Genomic DNA, 15,984 nt, shown 5'->3' with positions numbered 1-15,984 from the left:
TAAAATTTTAAAATAAAGAGTTTTACATTTTTAAAAATTGTTTTCAAAGAGAGGGGAAAGAAGCACATGTAACGTGTCTCCAAAGGACTCCCTGAGTATAATTTGGACACGTAACACCATCAGGACAATTTTTAATAGGATAGAATAACACTCCTCCTAAAACAAAAGAAAGAAAACTTCAATGATCCACTATTGGATCATTGCTTTTAGCAGGGATATATATGGTTATAGACCTCCTCCTACTGGACCAAAGCCCACGTGGAGAGACCAGGAATCAAAATGGAGGCTTCCTGCTTGCTTTGGCGAAAGTGTCAATGGATCAGGAAGAGTGACACCGTTCCAAGGAAACGGGGTAAGGCGGAAGGAGCAGTGACTAAGACAAGGCTTCACGTTGGAAATAGGCTACTCTGAGGCGCAGGTGTCTTTCGGGAGAGGGCCTTGGAGAGATACACCTGTCTTCATACGCTAGCTCTAGCAGAGCGAGCTAAGGCAGAGCATTTAGCTGAGGCTCAGGGTCATGTTTCAAAAATGGGGACTTGACTAGTTGCCTCAGAGGGTGGTTGTTAGGACTAAATTCGATAATGTATTATAGATAAAGTGCTTACACAGAGCCTGGCAAGAATGGCAACAAAACGATTTCCATGCATGGCTGTGGAATCTACCTAACATTCAACAGATTTTATCCCATAGTAAACCTCCCGTAGACAGAGCCCCAAATCTGTCCTTCTTACTTATGCTTCCCAGATGACAAAAACAAAATTTACTCAAACTTTCTAATGATTTTTTTTTTTTCGCGGTACGCGGGCCTCTCACTGTTGTGGCCTCTCCCGTTGCGGAGCACAGGCTCCGGACACGCAGTCTCAGCGGCCATGGCTCACGGGCCCAGCCGCTCCGCGGCATGTGGGATCTCCCCGGACCGGAGCACGAACCCGTGTCCCCTGCATCGGCAGACGGACTCTCAACCACTGAGCCACCAGGGAAGCCCTCTAATGATATTTTTGATCCAACAAAAGATTAGAAAAAAACAAAAAGAGAAAACTCCCTGGCGGTCCAGTGGTTAGGACTCCGCGCTTTCACTGCCGAGAGCGCGGATTCGATCCCTTGTCGGGGAACTAAGATCCCATCCCGCAAGCCACGTGGCACAGCCAAAAAAAGAAGAAAGATATCCAAATACCCACTACTAGCTGTTAATGAATTTCCCGAGAAGATAATTACCTGCTGGATGCACCCTCAGAGTTGTTTGATCTGTCTGCTTTTTCGTGATGGAAGTCCAGGTTTCATCCGGATCCTGAATCCATTCAGTTGCCTCACAAAACAGCTGGCCCTGATCTGAGGGCCGGAGCCTCCCTATGGACAGCCTGAAGGTAGCGACCCCAAGCTTGTCGAGCCGCACATCACCAGCTGCAAACCTCTCTGTATACAAGGGCCCAGGGAGCAACGTAAAATCTTTGGAGAGGGAAATAATCTTGCTGGCTTGGCTCCTTTCCCCATCTTGCATCAGGTACCAGGTGACAGAGAGGTGAGTATGTTGAGCTGTGGCTTTGGATGACTCACAGGTAAGTTCCAATGGCTCACCTTCCTCCTTACTGAGAGTCTGGGAAGTCATGGCAGCAGAGAGGGTATCTGGAATGACTAGATGCAAAGGAATGATTGTAATTGACTGAGTACCTGTCAGACTAGCCTCCTAGATGAAGATGGTGCCCTGACCCAACATCTGTACAGTACATACTTTGAGTTGGTTTTCCACCAGCCATATGCTTTCCCTATTGCCAACAGGAACATTGGCGTCTATATACATACAGACTATGGAACTCGGCAAAGCTATTGGTTCACTGTTGTACTGACCCTGATTTTACATTTTTAGCATAGGCTGTAACCAATTTAGCTATTCAGACACAGAGGTTTTAAATGGGAAAAGCACTGGGAGCTAGAAGACTATATTCTGATCCTGTATTTGTCCCTATTTGACTCCATGAATTGGAGGAAGTTACTTCACTTCCTTGGACCTTCACCTGCTCCTTTATAAAATAAAGTTCTGAAATAATCTGTTATAATTTATCATTCAGAGCCAAAATGCAGCCCTTACCAAAGTTTCGAAAACCATCTTACTACCCTACCATTCTTTCCTTCCTCAAAGGAAATCACACAGCCTAAGTTTATGTGAAAGCAACACTTAGATTCAAAAATGAATGTTTATTGAGCATCTACTCAGAGCTAACCACTGTGCTAGAGAGTGAGGTAAATGTTCTCTTCTCATGGAGCTCAAGGTGAGGTCAGAGAGGGTCATGTAAGTAGCCAATTACCACATAAACTGGTTGAGTACTAATAACAGTAGTGTGAACAGAGCATCAAGAAAGAACAAAGATGGGAATACTGCCTGAGACAGAATGGGTTTCACAGAAGAGGTAATACCTAAACTGGGTTCAGAAGTATATGTAGGAGTTTGCTAGGCTGAAAAGGGAGTAATAAGATATTCTAGGCAAAGGGACAAAAGGGTAATTTCAAATAATATGACCCTTGCCCCATAGGTAACTATGTTAGAGAATGGTAGTTTGAGAATAATTACTTCCAAGTTAATGACTTACTTCCTATGGTATTATATTAATTATATATAAACATATATTAAATATATTAATACTGGCTCTTCTATCAAGTTAATATTCTGCCTCTGAGAAGAGACATGAGAACTCTCAAACCTTTGTCTAATGCTGTGCTATTATCGACCTATGAATAGCTGTGGGCAAGGCCTAGGAACACCACGTACTATCTAACTCTTCATGACAAAGTCGATTGGGAAAATGGATTAAGAGCTTTAGGGAATATGAGATACTTATTTGTGACAAACTCCAAAATATCCAGAGGGGTATGTGGGCTCTTTTGCCAAAACAAACAGCACAATATAAAGTCATGTCACGTTGCAAGGCATCGTGTTGATAGAGAGAATCTGGCTTCTCAGGGGCTGGCTAGAAGAGGAGGGCACACAGCTTACCAATTAGATTTGTCTTTGCACTGTAACTCCCATAGTATTTTCCATCAGTGTTGGGTGTGTGACACTCATACTCGCCGGAATCCTTCATCTGGAGCTTGGAGATGTGCAAAAAGACTGAGTTACCCTGGACCTTCTCCACGTAGATTTCCCTACTTTGCACCCGCTGTGCATACACTGCATAAGAGAAGGTGGCATCCTTGGTGCTAATGATCTGGATTTCTTGGGTCGGGGCTGTCGGCAGGTAAACAGACCACTGGAAATGCTGCTCAGAAGGTCCCCGGTGGCCAGTTACGTTGCAGCCGATGCTGATGGGGTAACCTTCAGCTCTGAACAGCGGTCCTTTCTGAACTGTTACTTCTCTCTGGGCAGTGCTGAGCTTAGCTTGCAAGTAGGAGAAAGAAAGGGGAATAAAAATAGATTAGTGCTCCAGTTCCCAATGTGCCACATTATGTAGCTCCCTGTATTACAATTCTAGAAAATGAGATCGCAGGTTATTAGCTATAATCAACTCAAATGTTCAATACCTTCTTCAGGATGAGGAGCAGTGGAATGGCTTGATGAGTTAATTGTTCTTTTTTTTTTTTTTTTTTTTTTTTCGCAGTACGCGGGCCTCTCACTGCTGTGGCCTCTCCCGTTGCGGAACACAGGCTCCGGACGCGCAGGCTCAGCGGCCATGGCTCACGGGCCCAGCCGCTCCGCGGCATGTGGGATCTTCCCGGACCGGGGCACGAACCTGTGTCCCCTGCATCAGCAGGCGGACTCTCAACCACTGTGCCACCAGGGAAGCCCGAGTTAATTGTTCTTTTATAAGTTTAACTTCCATAGTAATCTCTAATCTCTTTAAAAAAAAATGTTTAGCTTCATCAATGTAACATGACCGCTTTCATAAAACGTATCTGCTTATCTAAGTGCACCTGAAGTAAATATGACGTATAATAATTCACCTTTTACATTATTTTAAGGGAAAATTCCTCGATATACTTCCTCAAGCCTCCAATTCCTAGGTACCTGTCATCGAGCTTTTCTCACAGAAATGATTGCTGGAGAGGCAGAGTTTATGGCACTGCTCCTGGTGCCATGCTTTCTCCTGCTGGTTGGTTGGAAATATCTGTAGCTCCCGGCCAGGTGTGATGCAAGACTAGCTAAAATTAGCATCTGAAGAAGCAGCAGCACTTCCTTTCTATACCGTGGAGGGTTTTTCATTTTGTAATTTTTTAAAGAGCCACTACAGCTTTATGGAAAAGCTTCATACAAGGTGACTGTCAAGTCCAACAGGATCTGGGATCAGATTTAGTTTAGTTGTTCTCTTACCCAAAGTTTTCAGTTGGGACCACTATGGAATGTTTCCTGTTGGGACAAATCTTAATTAAGTATTAGGTTTAAAGGAGAAAATCTTATTCAATGGTAACATTTCCTTCGGCATACACCTTTTCAAAATCAAGACTTTTTTAGAAATTAAAAGGTATGTATTTATTTATTATGTTACTATTAAAGCCTAGTTTATTTTGTGTAACAGAAAGAACAAAGAACAAATGACAGAGATGCCACAGGGTGAGCTAGATCTTTCACTCGGGGCCTAGGGCCCAGTGGAAAGACATCAGAAGAGTCCAACAGGGAGCAATTGCTGGTATTACAAAATTAACAGAATAGAGTTCATAAGTAGGCATGGAAGAAGCAGAGCATCTGCTGAATTTTTTGAATCCACAAGGACAAAGAGTAAAGGAGACCAGAGTGAAAAAAAAGTGAGAGAGGGGAAAATGACATTACAGAGACCATGAGTATAGGCTGAGTATAGGAATTGTAGAATGAAGACAATTCTGATAGGAGGAGACCTGCAAAAAACTAGGGAGAAAGGGTAAGAGATCACCTGATACAGTCAACTAAAAATTGCATATGGATACAATCAATGCAAAACTGGAAAACAAACATGCAATCAGTCAACCAATCACACAAATTTCCAGTAATCATTTAAAATATACTAATTTATTCATAAATCCCAGTTAATGTGATATATGTATGTTATGCTCTTTTTGTAATAAGCACTTAGGAATAGAAGGTGGACCATATGAGAAAAAAAATTTAAAATTTTTTTCAAAACAGATGACTTTTTATTGAAGTATAGTTGATTTACAATATTGTGTTAGTTTCTGGTGTACAGCAAAGTGATTCAGTTACACACATATATATATTCTTTTTCAGATCCTTTTCTATTATAGGTTATTACAATATATTGAATATAGTTCCCCATGCCATACAGTAGTAAAATTTTAAAATATTATTTACCAAAAAGTTGTACTACAAAGGCAATTTAAAACATTGTCAGCAATGCTAGCCAGTCTTAGAGACATACATCTTAGAGAAACGTGAGCACTGCACCAGGCTACACGTGAAAAAGTATCCACAGCAGCAGTGTTCATTACAGCCCCCAAACTAGAGACCATTCATATGTCCATCAACAGTAGAACAGGCAGACTGTGGTACATTCATCAAATGGAATCTTATACAGAAATGAAAGCGAGTGAATTGCAACTGGTTGCAGAAACGTGGATCACTGTTTAATGAAAGATGCTGAACACTTTAGAATCTTTTTGACTATACTCTCCATAAAATTTAAAGAAAGGCAAAAAACCCACACTGTATTGTTTAGTGATGCAAACGTAACGGGTAAAACTATTTTAAAAAAAAGCTAGGAAGTAGGTATCACGAAAGTCAGCAAAGTGATTGTGTGTGTGTGTGTGTCTGGATGGGACGTGTGGCAAGGTGGGTGGGTGCTTCTAGGGTCCTAGCAATGTTCTATTCCTTGACCTGTATAGTGATTACATGGTTTTTACTTTTTATTTATTAGTTAAATTACACATTTATGTTTTATTAACTTTTCTTATATGTTATATTTCAAGATAAAAATGTTTTAAAAGATATGATTTCTGAGGTACCACTAAGATGTTTATGTCAGGACATGTTTCCACAATGTTGTTTTTGGTGTCTAGGCAACCCTTAACATTTTTTATGACTTTTCGGAGAGATGGTACCACATGTGAAACATTTTATTTTGAAAACTAGCACTTCATTTTCTACTGCTTCGCCTACTAATTCAATAAATATTTGTTCAATCACTTATAGTGTTTCTGATGCTTCAAGGACTAAGATATGAAGATGAGTTTGGGATAGTCTCTGACTTCTTGATTTTACAGTTTAGTCAAGTAGGGTGGTAGTCATCTGTCCTGGAAAGAAATATGATAAAAGCGCTTTGAGGAATTTGAAGGAAGGAGACATTACATTTTGGGGGATGGAAATAGGTAAGGTGTATGGAAGATATAGTATTAAAAATGGACTTTGGAGAAAGTTATGACAAGTTAAGTGGAGAGACAGGGCCTTTTAGGTGAAGGAGATTTCATGAAAAGACTGTATAAGTAGTAATCAAAAGAATTGTTCAGGAAATAGAGAGTAATCAGTTGGATTAGGGGGAGAGTTACATGAAGATTAATAGAAAGAGGTAAGAGTGGGTAGGAATTTTGAGTCCAAAGCATGAAGGGCTTGACTATCATGTTTAAAAGTTTGGACTTGATTGATTAGGCAATGGGGAACCCACTGAAAGTATTTGAAAGGTCTTAGTAAAATTAACCTGAAGTGTGTAGGATGATGGAGTTAGAAGTAGACATCAGGTAATGATAGTAGCCCAGAAGAGGAGTGATAAAGGCAATAGAAATGGAAAGAAAGTGGCTATAATTTAAGAGCCACTGTGGAGATAAGATCTATAGAGTTTTTCAGTGTCTTAGATGCTTGGAGGTAGAAGGGGTAGATGGAGGGATGGAAAGCAGGAGGAAATCAAAGATGATACCAGGTTTTGTAAGGGTGACTGGGAGTAATGGCACTGTTTACAGGAATAAGGATTTCAGGAAAAGGTACTGTTGTATACCTTCGAAGGTGAAGGAGAAGACGGTGCATTTAATTTTGGAAATACTAAATTAGAGTACCATGGAATAATCAGGAAGGAAATCCAGCAAACATTTGGAAATAATATTTAAATATATGTCTATATCTCTAGCTATACTTTAAAATCTACTCAACCCTTTGAAAATATTTGTAATCCAGTCCTCTTAAGAACTCTGAGATGTTCCCATATTTAGCAGTGTCAAAGTTGTCAATGGTACAGCCAGAACTGAACTTGGATTTACACATGTCGAATTCCTGGCTGTGTCCATTGTTTCCTCACTGCTTCCTGTAAATGCCTGTTAACTAGGGAGAGTTCTGGGCTGTAGATGCAAATTATGTCAGTTACATGTAAGCACTGGGAAGCGTTCGGGAATGTAAGGAGAGGGCTGAAGAGAGTTTATTAGAGGATCTCTCTCTTTAGGGGATAGGATGAGGAACAAAACCTACAGAAGGAAGAATCAGGGAGGGAAGAATCAGGTGGCAGGGCAGCAAGGATGCAGTAGCTTGAAAACCAAAGGAGCAAAACGGTCCAAGCAGAAAGAGCTTGTCAGCACTGCTGAATGCGGCTGAGAGGGTAAGGACTCTAAAGGCAGACGAAAGTCTTTGTAGTTTGATGATGAGGAGGTCAGTGGAAATCTTTGTAAAAGAGATTTCCACAGAGCAGAAGCAGAGTATTTCAAGGGTAAGAAGCAACTGTAAGAAGCATAAACTACTTCAAGAAGCGTCATGGAGAAGGGAAAGAGATAGAATAGGGTGGCAGTTAGAAAGAGTAGATGGACGTGGGCAGAGCAGTGAGGGAGGATGGACACGGGTACCTCTACATGTCTACGGGCAGAGGAGCTGTAGAGGGGAGACATGGATGAAGCCAGAGAGAGGATGATGAATGGCATAAGGTGCTAGTAGAGGCACGAGGTCAAGACCATGATTGGGAGGGTACTCAGAAAAGCGGAAGAAACAGTGGGAAGGTTTAACAGGTATTGTGGAGATAAAAAGGAATGACTGACAGAGGCCAATTCAAATGGCCATGCATGGGGAATCATACGTACACTGAAGCATCTTATTATACATCTGTTTTCTGTGGGATGTTGTACATATCTCTCCTCCTAAAGAGTGAAATACCTCAGAGGACTGACCCATTGCTTTCTCTTTTAATAGACAGAGGGTTAGGCACCTCTGCACAGCAGGTCAGATTCTTGTTGACTGATGGACACAGAGCTTGGCACTGACATACTGCATCGGAGTCACATTTTTGTAACACGAAGAATTCCCTAATGGTGTGGACTTTTTCCAAAAACATTAATGGGATTGCCAAATTTTCTATTTCAGTATTATTTGAATGGAAGCTATTTGACCTATATAAAATGTGGCCAACACCTGGCCACTTTTGATACGCAAAAACAGCAACTTCAAATGCTTCCACCTTATACAAAACCTGGCTGGAGAACACCACACACAACAAGTGACTTCTTTCTTTACCCATATAAAATCCCTTTTTGCTTGGAGGCTGAGAATGCTTCCATCCATAATTCAGTGGATTTTTTTTTTCGTGAATGCAGCCCCAGTAAGACAAACAGTAGCCCCTCCCCAGGACCCTCCCATGTTAATGACTTTTATTTGTAGGGTAGCTATTCAGGGTGAGGGGTGACAGACCAATCAGACAAAGCTAAGTCTAAGAGCTCATTTACCCATGACGTTAACCTCATCTGGCCCCATATTCTAATAGGATTCATCAGTCTTTATATATTTATTAAAAAAATTAATTAGGACAAGGTATACATTTGCTAAACAATGCAATTGGTCAGTTGATCATCCATCATTTAATTAATTTCCTTCATTTTTCCCTCTGTATTTGTAATGACAGATAGCAGGCTTCCAAAATTTTTTTCAAGTTACTTCCTGATATATATGTTTTTCACATAAAAACTGTGGCTCTACACAAAATTTGTGCTTAGGAAGAGTTTAAATTTAGAAGAAATAATTATATAACCCAGTTTAGGTAATGGTTTAAATGGGGTATGGAAAGGCTTGAAGCTTCCCCTTTTTGAACCTTGGTTATTACTTTCCTTTTCCCAGGCCTTTCATCTTACTCACTAGGGGGAAAAAAAAAAAGACAAAGAGAGAATTTGCAGTTGTCTGACTTATGGCACAATGTAAGCCCAGTTTCCCCATACACAAGCCAAACACACGGTTCACAGACACAAAGCACAGACACTTGAGAATCACACTCAGACACCTGAACAGGACAGCAGCCAACAGTCCCCAAAGGGCCCCACCAGTGAACCTAGTCATTAACGTCTGCCAAGCCAGTCTAGTGGGCGTTGATTACCCAGCAACTGGTCCCAGTAACCTCCTGCAGGCTACCTCTCACCCCAGCAGGTCCCATATCTGATCTTTACCTTACACTACCCAATGTCTTTTGAGACATGAACCCCATTCAACTCAAGCCAAGGTTTATTAAGCACCCCATTGAGCTGAATGCTGCACCCTTTTCGTGTATCAGCCACAGCCTTGGTCACACTGATTCTAAGCTCTTTTAGTTCCCCTATTGTCCAAGTCCCTTCACTAACTCCATCCAGTCTCTTTAAAGCAGAAGTTTTTAACTTGGGTCCACATGGGGGATGAAAAGATTCATAAACTTGGGTGGGGAAAAAAACCTACATCTTTATTTTCACTAATCTTAATGGAAATTTAGCATTTTCTTCAGTCATGAATGTAGACAACAAATCATAGATATTTTCACATCACACTCCATCTATTGCAGATATCTTGAAATACTGTTCATACTCATTACGACTTTGAAGTTTGGTGGTTAATAGACCACCTCCAGATCTTATTATGTAATACATAAATAATGAAGCAAATAAATGACTACATCAAAATTTACTTTAAAGTATTTCAATAACCCTATTTCAGTATGACTGATTTTCCCTATAATCGTATACATTTTAATTCACACATTTAAAAATTATTCTAAGTTGGGGTCTGTGGGCTTCCCCAGATGCTAAGAGAACCCATAGCACTACAAAGTAGCTGCTACCTGCTCTGTCTGCTCTGAGACTATTTCATTCCTTCCCCAGTTCATCTGTTCACCCATCTCCCCCTCAGACTTCCCCTTCTGCCATCCTGTTCAACCATGTACAAATGCCCCTGGGCCAGCTGAGGTCCTTCCACTTGCCCCTCAGCAGAGCCAAGTGAATCTTCCTGCCCCTTTCTCAGGCTCTTAGTAGTCAATTCCCACTTCATCTCACAGATGAAGTCCAGAACCTTCTTTTAGGTTAGCCTAAAACTCCTAAGTGCTCTCATGACACTTCCTTCCATCCGGCCACATCCCCAAGGCACAATCATCTAGACAAGTTCTAACATCAGGCATCACCTTGCAGTCTGAGGAATTAAGCCTCTTCCTATCTCCAGGGGTGAGTTAGCCCAAGAACATAAAGTGGAGGCAGGGCCAGCAAAATCAGCAGCTCCGGCCACACACACAAATGTAAAAACCAGTGGGATCAGATTCATGGGACTCAACCTAACATTGCACCTCCTGGAACTCAAGGATGTCTAGGTAGCCAAGAACATCATCAAAAGTCAAAAATGATTGCCAACACCAGAGATGTGTGGCATGGTTTTTCCTGTAGAGACCAAATTGTCCCATTTTATCATCCAACAGTCTCCATTTGACTAGCTCCTTGACAACAGTAACCTACAGAATTATGACACTTACTCAGAAAGAGAAAAAAAGATGCCACTCGTGGGAAGTGTGCCATTTGGACCAGCAGAGACCTTTCCTGGTGGTGTCACTGAAGTCGCTCAGACGCCGAGTGACAAATGTTGCGCTCTCACTACAAAGATAAAGAGGAAGCAATGGTGCGGTTTCCAGCCCACTGAGAAACAGAGACGGCTTACAAAGAGCAATACAGTTTGCTTTATATGGCTCTTTGCTAATCATTCAAATTTACCTACTTATGAAGTTATCTTCATGGGTAGGTAAATATAGATAGATAAAAATAAGAAAAGATGAGCCCCCTCCTGGTTAAATACATATCATTAGGTAATGATGAGGGAATTTAAGCAAACAGAATAAATAATCAAGCAGCAATTTTCTCTTCTTAGCCCTTACCTCGCCTCCCATCTTGGCAGAGGAAAGGACTGAGAAACGAGAGAAGCGCCCTTAGAAGACATGAACCTGGGGAGACAGGCAGTGACGGTGACGATAACACACTCTAGGTGGGTGTGCCTGGGTCTGCACAGACTGTATTTTTAATAGTTGATCTTAGAACAGTTAATTAATCTTTTCTAACCCTCATCGACAAAATGGAGATACTAACAGTATGTGCCCCATAAGACTGCTGTGAGAATTGAAGGAACTAATTCACTGAAAGCACTTAGAACAACATCTAGTACATAGAAAGTGCTCAGTGCATATCAGCGACATTTAAGGGAATCTTCATCTACCCAGCATGGGCCTGGGCACAGAGGATGGTGGGGGAGTGACTTCGCAGACTAGGATTAAGTTAGCCTGGCCCTGAACCCAGGCCAACTTAATCCTAGTCTGCGAAGACAAGAACATACACGGGACGAGCTTACTGAGGACGTTAGTTCCCCAGGCCGAGCCTCCATTTAGATGGGTCAGTAACAGCCTAGTCTGCTTCAGGCCACAGTTACAGCAGATCCCTGTTCCATCCACCTTTCCAACAGTTTTTTTTAATCTTCTGGGTGCTATTGTAAGTGCTGCACATACGAAGCCTTTGTTCTCAGGAAACTTCCGTTTACTCAGGTAACCACAAGGTAATTTTGGAAGCACATCAGTGGGGCACCTAAAGGGAGTGGGGGGAAGTGAGTGGGTGGGAGGGAGGGTCAAGATCGGCTGGGCCACATGAGACAACCAGGGAGGAAGGGGGACCGAGGTGCAGTTGGGGAGAAACAGTCCAGCATGGATAATGACACACCAGCTGTGCCCTCCTTTTGGAGTAAAGTTTGAGGCTGGTGTGAAGGGAGAAGAAGGTGCATTCAGAAAAGGCTGGTTTTCTTTAGGTCCTTGGAGATCTGGTATGATTCTAATAGGCAGAGAAGAGAGAAGAAAGGACATTCCACTAGGGAGAAATGAAATGTATAAAGGTACCGGGGCAGGGATGTACAGGCTGTATTTAGGGAACAATTAAAGGGCAGTTTACCTAGAATGGCAATTTCAAACTACCTCTCCAGGCCGTTAACCATAATATCAGTGGGGCTTGAAGTACAAGAATTTTTTCACCATTGCAGTTGGAGAAGGCATGGGTCACCCCCCAGGCACCAAATTTACTGTATCGATTAGTTATTGCTGTATAACAGATAGAAAACTTTGGTGGCATACAACAGTAAAGATTTATTTTTGTTCACAAGCCTATGGGGTCAGCTGATGGGAGCTGGATGGTCTAGGATGGCCTTAGCTGGGATCCCTCTCACAGCCCTCGAAAAGGCTAGCCTGGGCACATTTTCACAGTGATGTCAGGGGTCCAAAAGGACATGGGGAAACACATCGGTACTTTTTTTAAAGCTTCTACTTGTATCATGACTGCATGCCTTCTACAAGCATCCCTCAGATGAAAGCAAGACACATGGCCAAGTCCAAAAGCAAGAGATGGGTTAATGGACTCCATCTCTTTAGTGAAGGGAACAGCAAAGTGGCAAGGCAAAAGGAGAGGTAGAGAATGGGGGCCATCAATGCAATCAATCTGCTACGTGCACTGAAAAGAGAATTATTTTAGAAATAAGCATTGACCACAGAGACAATCATTGGCAATAATACAGAGGACGCTGTATTCCTGAAATACATACAACTAAGTAAATGCTATGCAAGTTCTCATTCTTGGCTGTTGCCAATTTTTTTTTCTTTCTATTTTAGTGGCTCCATTTCTGCCAGAATTTAACATTGACAGGGTGATGTTGCTTCTTTTCTGGAGGGAAAAAAAAGAAGCTTTCTGTTATCAAGGGGAAAAGAAAAAAAGAAGAAAGAAAAAAATAGAGCCAGTGAGAGAGACAGTTATTCTATTACCTTGGGAACCACTGCAGTGCATTGCAATTTTATCAGTTGAAAGGAATGTAAAAATAGAGTTCCTGATTCAGATGGAGGGAGAAGGCCAGTGCTGGACAAAGCAACACAAGGATGTACTAAAGAAAAAAAATCCTTTCTTAAGTTCCTAGAAGATTAATGAAAAGTGATGTATTTTTTTCAGGTTTGACATGCTCAAATATTAATTCCATAAAATTATATAAATTGCAAGTATCGTGGATTCCTAAGCATTCAGGCCCAAGAAATATTTAAACGGGTACCTTTTACATGATGTCAGGTTCTGTGCAAGGCATTTTCACATAGGCACTGTTATAGAATAACTCACATCAATATGTGATAGGTATTACTAATACCATTTTACAGGTGAGAAAACTGAGGCTCAGAGGAATCAACTAACCTAGCCAAGACTGTATGGCTAGGAAATGGGTGCATTCTATGGCTGCCTTCTTACTTGTGGCTCAGTGCTCTTTCTATTAGGTTTTTGCCATTCGCAAGCTTTCAGAAGGCAGAATATGTAGGACAGTGAGTGACTGCAGGATGGAAAAGAAAACCCCGAAGGGGTCAGCAGGAAGCTGATCAGGATTTTGCCCCTTTTTCTACCTGAGCTCCTATAATTCAGGTCAAAGTGATCGATACCCCACAGGTGTGGGACTTGCCAAGGTGTAAGGGAGCCCTGGGGCTAAGCCTCGTTTCTCTATGTATGGAACACCAAGCAGTGACACCGCAGGAAGGGATCACAGTGAGCTCAGTCAATCCCTCATAGAACAGTGGAAGAAACGGCGTCCTCAAGCGGGCCTGGTTACAACTTGGCCCACCAAGTTGTACTTCCCACCAGCCTGGCTGTACCAGGAGCTGACAGTTAGTTAACCAAGGCTAATAGCTTTTCCACGTGTGTGGTAACTCCTCCTGTCTGTGGGGGAAAGCCTCAACTAGATTCCTGGGGGCAGAGGCAAAGGCCAGAGCATGGGAAGAGGGGTGGAGAAGGAGGTGGGGACTAGAGGATGGTGGCAGCAGAGAAAGAGCAACAGATGGGATTCCTGGGCCATTTGCTGTTTCCGAGTACTCCCTTGGGAAGAGCTACTTCTTAAATTCCCTGTATAAGGTGTCTCCACCCCCAACTTCTCCCTTAAGCTCCAGGCCAATTATCTAGTTGTACCGAACATTTCCTCTCGAAGGTCCTGCAGAAAACTTAAACTTGCGTCCAAAGCTGAGATCACTGTTTCCTTCTTCACTGGTATTTTCCACTGTGGTGACTACACCAGCATCCACCCAGACCCATGGCTGGCCTCCACACTCCATACCTAGTTATAAAGTCCTATCAGTTTTTCCTAAAATCCTTAATGAATTCATTCTACCTGCTGCTGTCGCAATTGAGAGCTGCGATTTTTCACCTGGATTAACGCAGTTCAGTTCATCTTCCAACCTTGTCTGCACCGCGGCCCCTTCCACCAGAGTAATCTAAAGTGCAAACAGAGCCATGCACTGTCCTGATTAAAGGTTTTCAACGGCTCCCCCAAACTTCTAGACGATCAAGTCCAAACTCCTTGACTTGACCTTTACGAGCTGACCCTTGAGAACTCTCTCCTACCACCTCACCCTTCAGACACAGAACCTCTGTATTTCTCTGAGCGTTATCTTACCATCCTCTCTTTAACTTTGTATATGCTAGCCCCTCTGCTTAGAGCCCGCTCTACCTGGTATATGCCTAGTCATTAAAAAAGCTTTAAGTCTAGGTTTGCACCTCCTATGCGAAACCTTTCTTGACACCTTAGAAAGTTCACCATTCCCTCTTCTATCTCTGTCAGTGAACTCCTATAATTTTACTTACTATATGTAATAAAATGAATTACTTACATGCCTCCCTCTCCTGCAAGACCACGAATTTCCTAAGGGCAGGGGCCAGTTCTTACTCATCTTTCTATCTCTTCAAAAAATACTGAATGGCTAAAATAGGCACTTGTAGCTGGTATAGTGATTTAGAACATGTACAGACTTTGGAGTCAGAAAGACCTGCATTCAAATCTCGAGCAAATTAGTTTCTTTAAGTCTCAATTTCCTCATCTATAAGAATAGGGACAGTAACAGTAGAAACTCATAATTAGAGCTGTTAGGTGAACAATTAACAGAAAAGTCAGGTGAAGACAGGAATCATAAAAAGACACTTAAATTTCTTAACAGTTTTATTTTCACCTCAATCATATACATATATATTTGTTCACCGATCTCTTAACACAGGCCCAGGTCTTTCCTTTGAGTATAGGTCTGTTGTCTGGAGTCTCCTCACTTTTTTGCATAAAGCAAACCTATGTCTTTTGCTACAACTTTCAGGTTTGTTTTATTCTTTTTAATTGATTTATTTATTTTGCGGTACACGGGCCTCTCACTGTTGTGGCCTCTCCCGTCGCGGAGCACAGGCTCCGGACACGCAGGCTCAGCGGCCATGGCTCACGGGCCCAGCCGCTCCGTGGCATGTGGGATCCTCCCGGACCGGGGCACGAACCCGTGTCCCCTGCATCGGCAGGCGGACTCTCAACCACTGCGCCACCAGGGAAGCCCCGTTTTATTTTTTATTTTATTTTTTAAAGTCTTTATTGAATTTGTTACGATTTTGCTTCTGTTTACGTGTATTTATATTTGCTGAATGAAAACTGTGGTGTGTGCTTCGGTGAATGGAATTTCAGGCTCTCCCTGTGCACAGCCAGTGGGCGAAGGTCACCTTAAATGACTCTTTCTTCCCATTTGCCTGTTGATCCCCAAACCAGTTGCTTCTTTCCAGTTGCTTCCCAGGTGCCTGTACATAGTTTGTCTTTTTATCAGAGCACTCTGCTGTGTTCTGCTTTAACAGACAACGGCTGTATGAGGAAGACAGTATAAACAGAATACAAATTAAACTGGATTTCTATGGCCTAGGTTTTGTACATACAGAAACTGCATGGTATTTAAATTATTGTTCGTCTCCAATGATGTATGCAGTTTCTTTAAAAACAAACCCCCAAAAACGTCTTAAAAAAAACCCATT

General features: G+C 42.1%; 1 protein-coding gene across 1 annotated transcript in view; it reads right to left on the bottom strand.

The window, feature by feature from the left end:
- CD101 (CD101 molecule) overlaps positions 1–10,684 on the bottom strand; it is a 34,272-nt gene extending 23,588 nt beyond the window's left edge. The window contains exons 1-3 of the mRNA XM_065879778.1: positions 10,638–10,684; positions 2,990–3,370; positions 1,216–1,632 (exon numbers count right to left, since the gene is read on the bottom strand). Of these exons, the coding sequence (XP_065735850.1) occupies positions 1,216–1,632; positions 2,990–3,370; positions 10,638–10,680 (841 nt within the window). The 5' untranslated portion in view covers positions 10,681–10,684. The remainder of the gene's footprint in view (positions 1–1,215; positions 1,633–2,989; positions 3,371–10,637) is intronic.
- Positions 10,685–15,984: the final 5,300 nt, after the last annotated feature.

The sequence above is a fragment of the Phocoena phocoena genome, chromosome 1 (assembly GCF_963924675.1).
Source record: "Phocoena phocoena chromosome 1, mPhoPho1.1, whole genome shotgun sequence".
NCBI lineage: Eukaryota > Metazoa > Chordata > Mammalia > Artiodactyla > Phocoenidae > Phocoena > Phocoena phocoena.
Note: the sequence above shows the minus strand (reverse complement) of the source record. Positions and strands in the feature narration are given on the sequence as shown.